Source organism: Vipera berus (assembly GCF_964194415.1).
Source record: "Vipera berus genome assembly, chromosome: 6".
Taxonomy (NCBI): Eukaryota; Metazoa; Chordata; class Lepidosauria; order Squamata; family Viperidae; genus Vipera; species Vipera berus.
Genome location: NC_138208.1, coordinates 49,248,896 through 49,262,322, shown reverse-complemented (window position 1 = coordinate 49,262,322; position 13,427 = coordinate 49,248,896). Strand labels below are relative to the sequence as shown.

General features: G+C 40.3%; 1 protein-coding gene across 1 annotated transcript; it reads right to left on the bottom strand.

Moving 5' to 3' along the window:
- Positions 1-5,166: 5,166 nt before the first annotated feature.
- Positions 5,167-8,674, bottom strand: RPS16 (ribosomal protein S16). Its single transcript, XM_081331857.1, has 6 exons — positions 8,592-8,674; positions 8,411-8,463; positions 7,001-7,102; positions 6,240-6,336; positions 5,563-5,610; positions 5,167-5,379 (listed from the first exon to the last, which is right to left on the bottom strand). Exons 2-6 carry the CDS (start codon positions 8,456-8,458, stop codon positions 5,234-5,236), a joined length of 441 nt encoding a protein of 146 aa, XP_081187983.1. The 5' UTR covers positions 8,459-8,463; positions 8,592-8,674; the 3' UTR covers positions 5,167-5,233.
- Between the last annotated feature and the right edge of the window lie 4,753 nt (positions 8,675-13,427).

Genomic DNA, 13,427 nt, shown 5'->3' with positions numbered 1-13,427 from the left:
TTTTAAAAGTCACTTATCATTTGCAGGCTCTTTCCAGTTTGATAAAGTGAAATGTTAAGTGATAATAGGGAATGAAACTAGCTTGCTGCATACAGCTTTTGAGCTTTGAAAATGCTGCAGATGCTTTTGGCCAGGCTTTTCTCATTAGCAATGCATGGCAACCTGTATCAGTATTAGTTACATGAGCCCCCATGCTCCTACTCCTCTGTGGAACTGAATCAATCCTTTATAATGCTTGGGGAGAGCAGACACGCCAAGCCACAATACTTAAAGAGATCATTTTGCATGTCAGCTTTGAAGCTTCTAGCAATCAGGATCCACTGTCTTCCTTTATATGTACATTTAGAAAAGTATTTGAAAAAAATAATAATGTAATGTTTTCAGAGTGCAAATAACCAGCAAGCAAGTTATAATCCCTGCCCTAAAAGAGGAACATTTTTTTTTTCGACAATCTAGTATTCTTCACAAGTAATCTAGAATAATATTACGGCATTTTGGCCATTTCCAATTCATTCTGTCTCCACCAAAGAGGTAATTTGAGATTGATTTTTACGTTTACTTTACTATTAGCTATTTTATAGAGCTTTTTGACTGCTATGGATCACATTTTGGTGCTTTCTCAGGCACTGTTCCCTTATGGAAATATCTCCCTTGGAATCAAGAGTCACACTGAAGTGCACTTCCATTTTGTCTTATATTTTTGTTATTTTTTCATTATTAATTTTCAAGTTTAATTGTATTTACCATGGACATTGTAATTAGTTGGATGTTTTTACTACATTGCTACAAACTATTAAGGGTGTTCATTAATTTGACCATATACTAATAGAATAAAATTTAGATCAATTCTGTTTTACACTGGTATCAAGCTTAAATCAGTTCTGATGGCAAATCCTTAACAATTACTTGACATCATTCGATACATTTCATTAACAAACTATAAGGCATGTTCAAATGGAAACAAGGGAGACAACTCCAGTAGTGTGTACTAATTTAGTATACAGGAATTACAAAGCCTTCGATTGACATTACAGGATGCTCCTTCACTTGGAAACATAATTTTGTTAACCTTTGTAGGAATGTAGTACCAAATCTATTATTTGGTTCCTTCAGCTCATTGTCTAGTTTCTTCTATTCCTTCTTTACTAGTCAGCAGTTGCTGTAATTGCAGAAAAGTTTGGGGCCTAGATAGCTGCTTTTTTGACAGCAAACTGAAATACTGTTCAAAAAGATGAGCAAAGGCCATTTTATCTTCCTAACTCATCTGTGTGGAAGTAAAAAGCCATTGTGTCCTCCGCTTTAAAATGTTTTATGCCAGCAATTAAGGAAACTTTGTGATCTAGAAACCAAATGACTCAGAATGACTTTGGGCAGTTTACATCAAGTAAAAGCAATAAAGAAAATAATGAATAGCAAGGAAACCCTGCGTGTCTGGAAGAAGTTCCTCACTTCCATTCTATTTAGAACTGGAACATAAGTTATTGTTTTTAATATGAACAGAGTATCTTCCATGGGAATAAAAATGGAGCGGGATGGTCTCTTACATATGATTAAAAGTATCTGCTGATATATTAAGTATGCTTGGAAAAACCTGGTCCTACTGAACAAAGGTGTAACTTACGAAGCAGCTGAAATCTTCTACCTTCACTAACTTAATGTTCCATTACATACTTAAAAGCATCCTTTTTAAAAGAAGCATATAGCATACAAATGTGTACACATAAACATTCCCAGAACACCAAGATTATTAACAAATTTTTCTTTCCAACAGATAGGAAATGTTATCCTGGAGTGTGGCAGAACTCTATTATCATAGTTAGGAGATAACAATTTGGAAGTGGAGATGCCCACTGCTTAAGATGCAAAATTAAATGTGGAACCAAATAAATGAGGCACATTAGTTTCAGTCAGTGCTTTTTTTGTAAAAGAAAAAGGTGCCGGAACTCACACGTCATACAACCCGCCTTGCCTACCCTACAAGGTTCCATCCAAAAAAGGTACCGGAACTCCGTTCTGAGCGTTCTATGAGAAAAAAAGCCCTGGTTTCAGTCATCACTAGCAATTTTTCTCAAATAGCAAATTCTCCTCCCTTTTACAAAGGTGGAAAAATCAAAAATATTCTTTAATTATGGTTATATGAACCTTTTGTCTCCACCTAAGAAGTCTCTTTAAGTATCACAATCTCCCCCAAACTCTGGTGACTTGATACAACCATGTTGTTTTCTTAGTAAAACTGAAGCATTTTTCTATTACTTTCTTCCAGGATCTTTTCTACTTCCAAACAAGTCTTCAGCTCAGGGATTTTTTGATGGTCTCTCATCTAAATCAGGCCCAACCTCATTTAACTTTTCAGAATCAGAGTCCTTTATAAGAGTAGTTAGGATATCAAAGGAACTATGGAGAATGTGATACAAATGGTGTTTGGAACATCCTTTAAAATATATTTAATATATATTTTTGTGAGTTTAAATATTGTTTTCATTATAGAGGGAATTATAGGCAGGACTGAGAACTTTTTGTGCAAATCTGTGTTGTACCCTTGAGACCTCTGACCCGGCGCAGATCCCGCTGGGCTCCATGGTTTTCTGCGGAGCTCCGGGAGATGAAGCGTCGGAGACGGGGTCTAGAGAGCGGTTGGAGGTCCAGTCGTTCCGAATCTGACCGATTGCAGCTAAGAACCTTTATAAGGTCTTATCTTGCTGCAATGAGGACAGCGAGGGCTAATTACTTTGCTGCCCTCATCGCGTCCGCAGATAATCGCCCGGCCGCCCTGTTTAGGGTGACTCGCTCCCTTCTTAATCAGGTGAGGGAGGATCCCTTACAGGGACGGGCCGAGGAGTTTAGTCACCGATGGACAAAATCGCTCAGATCCGGGCCGGCTTGGACTCTGACTGGGCGGAGTCTGACGTGGAGGAATCGGATGGTCTTGAGCATGTTATCTGGACTGAGTTCGATCCTGTTTCCCCTGATGATGTGGACAGGATCATGGGGAGGCTGAGCTCCACCACCTGTTTGTTGGATCCGTGCCCCTCCTGGTTGGTTTATGCAGCCCAGGAGGGGACACGAGGCTGGTTCCAGGCAGTAATAACTGCTTCTTTGAAGGAGGGTGTCTTCCCCGCCGCCTTGAAGACCCCTCCTCAAAAAGCCTGCCCTGGACCCGGCTGTTTTAAATAACTATCGTCCAGTCTCCAACCTTCGCTTTTTGGCGAAGGTTGTTGAGAGCGTGGTGGCGCATCAGCTTCCTCTGTTCCTGGAGGAAACTGATTATCTGGACCCGTACCAATCGGGTTTCAGGCCCGGGCACAGCACGGAGACGGCATTGGTCGCACTGGTGAATGATCTCTGGCGGGCTTGGGACAGGGGTTGCTCCTCTGTCCTAGTCCTATTAGATCTCTCAGCGGCTTTCGATACCATCGACCATGGTATCCTGCTGCGGTGTCTCAGGGGACTGGGAGTGGGAGGCACCGTTTTACGGTGGTTCTCCTCCTATCTCCTGGGACGCTCGCAGTCGGTGTTGACTGGAGGGCAGAGATCCACCCTGAGGCCTCTCGTTTGTGGAGTTCCTCAGGGATCGGTTCTCTCACCCCTCCTGTTCAACATCTACATGAAGCCGCTGGGTGAGATCATTCGTGGTTTCGGGGTGGGGTATCATCAGTATGCTGATGATACCCAACTGTTTTTCTCCACCCTGAACCAACCCAGTGATGCCCTCGCCGTGATGTCCCGTTGCCTGGAGGCAGTCCAGGTCTGGATGGGGAGAAACAGGCTTCGTCTCAATCCTGCCAAGACTGAGTGGCTGTGCATACCGGCATCTCGGGTTAACCAGATTATTCCACCTTTAACGATGGGGGGTGAGGTGTTACCCCCCATTGATAGGGCTCGCAACTTGGGCGTCCTCCTGGATTCATGGCTCAATTTTGAAGATCATATAGGAGCCGTGACCAGGGGGGCTTTTGCGCAGGTTCGCCTGGTGCGCTAGTTGCGACCCTATCTGGACTGAGATGCCCTACGCAGTCACTCATGCGCTCATGACCTCCCGTCTAGACTACTGCAACGCTCTCTACATGGGGATGCCCTTGAGGACCACTCAGAGGCTTCAGCTGGTGCAGAATGCGGCCGCGCGAGTTGTGATGGGGGTTTCCCGATACTCCCATGTAACACCTCTACTCCACGAGCTGCATTGGCTTCCGGTTGCCCTCCGGGTGAGATTCAAGGTGCTGGTGATGACCTATAAAGCCCTAAATGGCTTGGGTCCGGGATATCTGAGGGAACACCTGCTGCCAGCATCAAGTTCCCTTCGTCCAGTGCGCTCACACAGGGTCTTCTCAGGGTGCCGCCAGTAAAAGACTGCTGGCGGATAACACCCAGGGGAAGGGCCTTCTCTGTGGGTGCGCCTGCCCTCTGGAACCAGCTGCCCATGGAGCTTAGGACTGCCCCCGACCTTCGTTCATTTCACCGGGATCTGAAGACCTGGCTCTTTGAGCTCTCCGGCCTGGCTGAGAATTTTTAACTGGGGTTTTTATTTTTAGGGATGATTTAATCTTTTTAAATTGTTTTTAACTTTTGTACTGGTTTGGTTTTAAATACCCTGTAAACCGCCCTGAGTCCTTCGGAAAAAGGCGGTATATAAATCTAATAAAATAAATAAATACCTGGAAGATATAGAATCTGACAACACATGGGAATACATGAGACACATATTTCTTTAATTTAAAAACAAATTATACAAACAAAACATAGTAATTTTAGGTAATTACTATTTTACTATTGTCTCAAGAATTCCATATATGATTTGTTGGACTGTGGTAAAAACCTTTACTATTGAGTTTAGGGCCACAGTCTACAGCATCCACTGAATGGAGGACTTTGTTCCAAAATGTCCTGCCAGTTTTGAGAAAAGCCTATGTAGCTGAAGTCAAGGCAAAGAAATCGAAAGAGGACATACTTCTTATTCACATGATACATTAAGTGTTAACCCAAATATACTGTATCCTTTTATGGAATTGTGTCTAAGTTATAATTCATGTTGAATAAACCCTTAAGATTGCACTAAAAGAAAGAAGTTGAAAGAAGCTAATATAATTTTAAAACTGACTCTAATCACATATATTCTGTATCATACATATTAAGCATTCCCTTGAAACATCACAAAAACAAACTGAAATATGTTTTCAAAACACAATTTATTTATTAAATTTTATCCTTTATTTCAAATAGACAAAAAAGTTTCCTTTTAACGATAGGATTTTTGGTAACGTGCACGAGCACCAGGTCCACCAAACTTCTTGGACTCACAACGTCGAGGATCAGCAACTAACAGGGTCCTATCATACTGGATGAGGATATCCTTTATTTCTTTCTTAGAAGCTTCATCAACATCTTGAGAAAAATAAAATGTTTGTATTAGACTTTGAAGCTATTGTTTATAATCACTACTATAACATTACTCAGAAATGGTAACTAAGAAGCATCAAGAAATAGTCTTTGAACAGCACTTAATTTATATGGTCAATATACAATTGATCTTAAATGAGATGAAAAGTAGTGAAAATGAAAACTTACATTTCTGGTAATAAGCCACCAGTGCTTTGGAAATAGATTGCCGAATTGCTGTAGAAGAAATAAGTAAAATAAAATATCAAGTTAAAAGAAAAATGCTGCAAGTTTCTAGTAAAAGTTAAATCATATATATTAACTGTGGAGTGTTTGGAGCAATTTAGTACTTCAGATTTATAATAGTATTTATTTGTATCCCACTTTTATTTTTACAAATAACTCAAGGTGCCAGCATATCCAATATACCTTCCTCTTATTTTCCCCACAACCAGTGGGTTGAGTTCAGAGTGACTAGTCTAAAGTGACCCAGCTGGCTTTCAAGGCTAAAGTTTCAAGCAGGACCAATAATCTCCTGCTTTCTAATCTGGTGCCTTAATCTCTAGATCAAATTTGCTTTCTGGCATCTATACATATGTATAAACAACTATAAGGAGTAATAATCTGGTACAGAGCAAGTCATCAAATATAATAAAAGCAAACTTCCCTACACTTGTAAATCAAGTGGACTAACAATCAATCTAACTAGGAGCCAGTAAAATACATCGAGATACCAGGTGAGAAAAGGTTAGAAACCAATTAACAAACCATAACACAGGTGATAACACATTTTACAGATACACATGTTGATGTATTTGAATACATTTAATATTTTTTTCTGCTTGTAAAATATTAACTGCTCATACCGTATATCTGTGCCACATGACCGCCACCCTTCACACGGACTCTTATGTCAACTCCTGCAAAGCGTTCTTTGCCCAAAAGAAGTACTGGTTCAAGCAGCTGGGGGAGAAAAAGTATTTAGTTATAGTCCTAAACAAGCTTCTTATTTAATGCAGAAATGTCTGAGGAAGATTTATAGAATGCAGGCTATCAATATTCTTTGAATTTACTACTTTTACATCACCAAGGGAAATTATAGAAAATAACCTAAAAAACCTGTATCTTGCCATCTTAGCAATTCACCCACTTCAATTACTGTAATTCATTATATTTCAAGAAAGTACCATTAAATAACTTCTCCAAAAGTTCCAACTAACTTGCATGCAATAACACAGAACCAAATAGAACCATTTCATTTGCTTAAAGTGCTTTACAGCTTTCAATTACTGCACTCTAGCAGAAAAATACTGTATACCAGGAATAGAGCAGTACTCACAGAAGTAATTCAAGACAAACATCAATATAACTCTTGCCAAATTCTCCAAAAATGCATGCAAAGTATTGAAACTTTAATAACAATGCAAGGGATTCTGAATAACACAGATAAAAAGTTTTTTAGAAAAATGCTAAGTATATTTATCAAGGGACAGTTCAAACCCACTTGAAATTCACTATCCTTTTATCAGAACTGTAAGTTTTTAAAACAGAAGGGGGAAAAAGAAAAGAGTTATTAGTTTATACATACACACAAAATGTATTATACATACATAGAAAAATCACTTACTTTGTATTGGAGAGTTCTGGGTTCAATCATTTCCAGAGGCCGTCCATTCACCTTAATAAGTCCGTTTCCTCTTTTGCAGTGAGCAACTGCTGTAGCAGTTTTCTAAATGGGGGTTGGTTGGGACAATAATAAAAATATTAGGCAAAATTAGTGTCTTTATAACAGACAAGCACTATCAGCACTGCATCAAAGATAAAACATCTAAAATATTCCACTACACATTACCACTGTATATACATTTTGCTACTGAAACCAATCAACTGAAGCTTTTATCTATCCCATTTTCACTTGTTGCCACGAAGCAAGAAACCTAATAGGTGCAATTGTCAATTAAGATAGAAAACTCAAAAAAGGAACCTAGCGATTACAAGATAAAATGAGCATTTTTGAGATAACTTTCCATTGTGAAGCCACTGAGCTTATCCCATACATTTATTATTTTTTAAACGTGTGTGCCACCCATATTGCCCAGGGCCTTGAACATGAACTGGTGGAAGCCTTGCATATTCAGGAGCTGGACAGGATGGTTTTTCAGGAAAAATATGCCAAAAAAATTCCCATTGTATGGTTTATTTTGGTTAAGGGCAAAGAACGACGGGAATTGTGGGCACCCTATTTCATGGGGCAACTATACGTTATATATAGTACGTTTTTAATGTGTTATGTTATGTGTACACTTTGAGAGGAAGCAACTAAATTTCATTTTTAATGTGTGCATTGCGCCCACAGGAGAAAAAAAATGTCAATAAAGGTTATCTACCTATCTATCATGAAATAATAATGAGCCTTGGTGGAGCAGTGGGCTAATGCCTCAAGTAACACCAGCTGCCTGCAATTAGTGCAGGTTCGAGTCCCACCAGGCTCAAGGTTGACTCAGCCTTCCATCCTTCCGAGGTAGGTAAAATGAGGACCCAGATTGTTGGGGGCAATTAAGCTGACTTTGTAATAATGCCGCTTAGGGGTGTGTGTGAAAGCCCTAATAAGCAGGCATATACATAGAATGAAGGCTACTTGTAAGCCGCCCTGAGTCTTCGGAGAAGGGCGGGATATAAATGGAATTTTTTAAAAAAATAGCACCGCCCCCCCCCCACTGAAGCCCATCCCCAGAAGAGTCAAATAGCTTGTCCGTCCTTCCATCTCACGTGCCGCAGTTAACACGCCGTTTTCCTTCACCAAGGCTCAGGCCAAATCCCGCCACTCAAGTGGGAAAACGTGGCAGCGGAAGAGTGCCATTGCGCGCGCAGAAAATGAGAAACGTGGGATACTTTTCAGCGTCAGAAAGCCGGCCGGGCCAAGGCAACTTTCGGGCAACAATAGCATCCCGTTACCGCCTCAATTTCTCGGCTTTTTTTTATGGAGGAAGAGGAGACAAGGAACTAAGGCCCGTCCGAACAACCACGCAAGCCTCACCTTCCTGCCGAAAACCTGAACGCTCTGGAGGGGCCCCTTAGCCGGCATGGCGCCTGAAGGAGAGAGAGAGAGAGAGACAAACCGACAAAGCTAGTGAGTGACCAGACCGAGAGCTCCCCCCCTCCCGCTTCTCCCCCAACGGCAAAGCTCGGACGCGCGAGAGCGACACCCACCCACCCACCTTCGGCAAAAGCAGCAGCGAAAGAAAGAACAGGGTTTCCCAACTAACTTTCCCAGGGGCCGCCAAGGGAGCGTCACTTCCGGAAGCGCGACGCATCGCTTTCCGGCAGCCGCTCTGGGGTTCTGTTTTGTCTTCCCGCTCTCGTTGCTGTGGGTGGGGGGGAGGTTTGTCGGAATAGGCGAGGGGTTTCGCTTGTCTCTTTCGGTGACAGAAAGAGGCTGAGGTCCGCGTTCATTCCTCCTAGTGGTTTCCCCCCCCCCCGATTAAATTATAATTTCTATCCACGCATTTTAATCATGAAGAGGTGGCTGTTAAGGATATGCATAGGTTGCATTCACATGGCTGAACCATTTATTAGGTAGTTACACTTTTGAGCATATTAGTCTATGGCAGGGGTAGGCAACCTCGGCTCTTTTATGACTCATGGACTTCAACTCCCAGAATTCCTGAGCCAGCATAGCCTGCTCAGGAATTCTGGGAGTTGAAGTCCATGAGTCATAAAAGAGCCGAGGTTGCCTACCCCTGGTCTATGGGAAACCGGCCGGTATGCTTAATTTAATTTCGGTGTCTTATGCAGACCCAGAAAACTTGTTTGAGAAGACCGGGATTTCACCAGCCGTGGGTAATCACGTGCGGAAATGTTCTGCTTACACTTAATCATTTATAATTGGGTTTATTTTACTTTATATGTTAGTCATGACCCCCAATAAATGATTTTTGAAAATGCCACTAAATACTTTCAAGGACAACCAACTGAACAGAATCTATAATTACTATGTGCAGTTATATAAAAAAATATAGTATAAACCAAGCTGCAGTTGTTGGACCAACCACAATGGCTGAAAAACATGAACATGATTACATGTTTATATGCATGTGCCTCTTATGCACTAATTATTTTAATTTAGTGACTTGGCTCTTAATATATACATTGTTTATATTTTGCAGTTCTAATTAATCCCAGAGGTTACTAAAGTATCTTCAAAGTAGTAGTGCTATGTGGTCCAAATATATTGGGTTTCTTTTGTTGTGTGGAATTAGGTATTAGGCAATGAGGCATAGGAGACTCACTAGTTGATACCAAATTTATTCCTTAACATCATTTCAAGCTTTAAAAGGCGCTGAGAAAAGGGCCTGGATTGAAGTATAATAAAACTGGTATAACAAGATTATCTGCTGCTGGGGGAACATGAATCAGAGACTATACAGTGAGGATAAAGCTGTTTAGCAGGTGAGGCCACTATACTGTTTTTTCAGAAGAAATTTGGAATGAATATATACATATATGAAACTTGGTTGAGGATATTGTCATATCATTTTTCCAGCACAATTCTTCTCTTTAAAATATACATTCCATTATAGTCCATTTATCTACAATGCTGATTCAAGAGAATGGATACTCCTCCATGAGTATGACATCCTTTTGTTCTAAAACCAGTTCAGTACTACTGAGACTATTCTTGCTATCATGATATTCATTTCATCTGCTTGTAAAAGACAAAATAGGAATGAGTAGCTCCTTCATAATTGTGACAACAGCAAGATATCCTGGCACTGCTGAATTGGATTGAGAAAAGGCAAATACAGTACAGGGATTGGGGGGGGGTGTCCAATGCCTTTCTCCCTATTATTCACAATTGCCAGAACCTTAATGTTATCTATCTTTAAGGAACATTTGCTTGTATAATAATGAACCAAAACACAATAAGTACTTCATTTGAAAAAAAGTGGTTTGAAAACCAAAAACACAAAAAAAACAGTAGTCTGGATTGTTCAGAATACTCATCACATAAGAAAAAAAAATCGTGTGATGAGGAAACCTTCTGGATGTTATGCCACTCTTTCAAGGAGATTGCAAAATACCTGATGTACCAGTCATTCACCTACAACAGGGGTAGGCAGCCTTGCCTCTTTTATGACTCGTGGACTTAAAACTCCCAGAATTTCTGAGCCAGCATGGCTGGCTCAGGAATTCTGGGAGTTGAAGTCCACGAGTCATAAAAGAGCCAAGGTTGCCTACCCCTCACCTACAACATAGTATTCAGGTAGTCTTTGGCTTATTAGTGTTCATTTAACAATTGTTCAAAGTTACAGTAGCCTTGGAAAAAGTTATTTATGCTCTGTCGTTAAAGTTATGACCATCACATCATCTCTGTGGTCAATCAGCTCACATTTAGGATCAGCTGCAGCATCCAACAATGCTTCCAGTTGCTTCTCAACAAGCAATATCAATTGGGGAAGCCTGATTTGCTATGTGATTCACTTAACAATCATAATAAAATGGTAAAATCAGGAGCAGTCACATGATGACTTGCTTAATGATTGCATCTCTTAGCAATCAAAATTCCAATCACAATTGTCGTAGGTCAAGGACTATCTATATAGACTTGTGGACTATTCAATATACAAAATAATCACATCAACTTAATGACTCAGAAATTACTGTATCAACAAATATTGTTGATAACATCAAGAAACATAATTTTGCCAATAGTAGCATCAAAAGTAATTACACAAATACAGAACATTTGGAAATGTGTTAAATTGGAGTGCCTTACAAATTTAGAATTGGGCCGTCAATTAAATCCAGATTGTTAAGAGAATGATGCTATACAATTACAGAGTCTGTAAAGAAATGGGTCATATGTGGGTCCACATGAGACTATTCCAGGGACTGAAATCTGTAATCAAACCATAAAGTTAGGGGGGGGAAATACTTTTATTTGTGCAAGCAAAACTTTTTTCTACAAATAAAAGGCATTTCTGAATATTAATGAAGGGAATTGGGAATAGAGCAAGGCAGAATGGCTAAAGGTTTTAGACTAGGAGTTGAGAGAGCAAGGGTCAAGTCCGTTTCCGTTTGTGGAAACTGACTGGGTAATGTTGAGCCAGTCATACACTCAGCACAAAGTAATAAGGCACTGCAGAAGGAAATCCCCACACAAATTATCTTGAGGTCTTAGAAGAAAAATAAGATATAAATGAAATAAAATGTTTTCCTTTATTCTTGTTAAACCTTATTGAAAAATAATAACCAGCATTCTGTATATGTGCCAAACAACAACTAAGATACAGAAAGTGGTATCAAAAAAGGATCTTCAAAATCCTACTTTTATATCATAGCATGTTCTTTCACATGACATTTTGGACATTAACACTAGCACAACCTACATACGTTGTATCCTATGATGTATCCTGTACTCAGAGGATCCTACATTTTGTCTAGGCATGATATATTGCTATATTAGCCATAGTGTTCATATACAAACTTTTTTTCTTTTTGTTTTGGGGAATCGTTAAGTAAATTGGGTTTTTCATTCTACAATAACACAATTTGTTTTTCAGTCAATATATTCAACAAGGCAATAATTAATTGTACAATGTGAGTGTACAATGTGCGCCAATTACGGCCCTATCTAGACCGGGATGCCCTACGTACGGTCACTCATGCACTCGTGACCTCTCGTTTAGACTACTGCAATGCTCTTTACATGGGGCTGCCCTTGAGGACCACTCGGAGGCTCCAACTGGTACAGAATGCAGCCGCGAGAGTTGTGTTGGGAGTCTCCCGATACTCCCATGTTACACCTCTACTCCGTGAGCTGCATTGGCTCCCAGTTGTCCTCCGTGTAAGATTCAAGGTGCTGGTAATGGTTTTCAAAGCCCTGCATGGCATGGGTCCGGAGTACCTTAGGAATTACCTGCTGCCAGCGTCAATGTCCCTCCGTCCAGTGCGCTCCCACAGAGAGGGCCTCCTAAGGGTTCTGCCGTTCGGAGAATGCCGTCTGGTGGCTCCCAGAGGGAGGGCGTTCTCTGTGGGCGCGCCTGACCTATGGAACCGTTTACCGGTTGAGCTCCGGATGGCTCCCGACCTTCGCTCCTTCCGACGCGACCTAAAAACATATCTGTTTGAGCAATCCGGTCTGGTCTGACGGGTTCTGTTGTAATTATTGTTTTAAGGTAACTTATCTTCTGCATTTGGGCAAAATTAGGGTTTAATTTGTTTTCAATGTCTGTATTTGTGCATTCTGATATTTATGTCACTGTTCACCACCCTGAGTCCTTAGGGAGAAGGGCGGTATACAAATCAAATAAATAAATAAATAAGACGAGGGATCAGCACATTACTTCTTTTTAAATGGTCAAAACCTCAAAGTAGCCATTAGACTAGGCACTGTATTTCAAGGGTGTAGACAACATACTTGAAATGCACAGCAATAAATGTCTATAGAAACCTGAATGATTCATTTTGTCTCTAGAGCAGGGGTGTCCAATCTTTTGGCTTCTCTGGGCCACACTGAGTGAAGAGGAGTTATCTTAGGCCATATATAAAATAAGTAATATAGTCAATGTATACAAATAACATAATAATGTTAAAAGTTTACAATCTTATGGGGATGCATTACTAACTGTCCAGGGCCCTGCAGCCTGCAGGTTGGACACACCTGTTCTAGATCAACACTTTAAAAAATACAAGCTTTCATCTGGACAGAGGCATTCCTAAAACTTAGCCTTCCCCATTCATGCTATTTTTTTATATTCCATTTAATCATGATCATCAAAAAATCAAATTTTCATGTTATACTCAGAAGGTCAATGTAAGCTCCTGTTTTTGAATTATACAGTTTTTAAAAAATCATTTGTTTGCCATCAGACTAATGATTAGGAATATCTTTTTGCTTATATTAGCTTTTCGCATTTACCATGACTCCTTGTCATACAAGTTGCTTTGTACTGTCAGGGCTGTCAGATAAAGAGATGAATATATTTAGTAACAGTGGCTTCCTGCCATATCTTTAGTCAGCATGAAAAAAGAAATCATTAAAGGATGAGCTG

Bases quoted from the DNA above. Each gene is read 5' to 3' on its own strand.
- RPS16 (XM_081331857.1), bottom strand. From the start codon at position 8,458: ATGCCGGCTAAGGGGCCCCTCCAGAGCGTTCAGGTTTTCGGCAGGAAG. The intron at 6,337-7,000 runs GTAAGTGATTTT...TTTCTCCCCCAG, and splicing joins CCAGAACTCTCCAATACAAA to CTGCTTGAACCAGTACTTCT. The intron at 5,380-5,562 runs GTAAGTTTTCAT...ATTTTTCTCAAG, and splicing joins GGTGGCTTATTACCAGAAAT to ATGTTGATGAAGCTTCTAAG.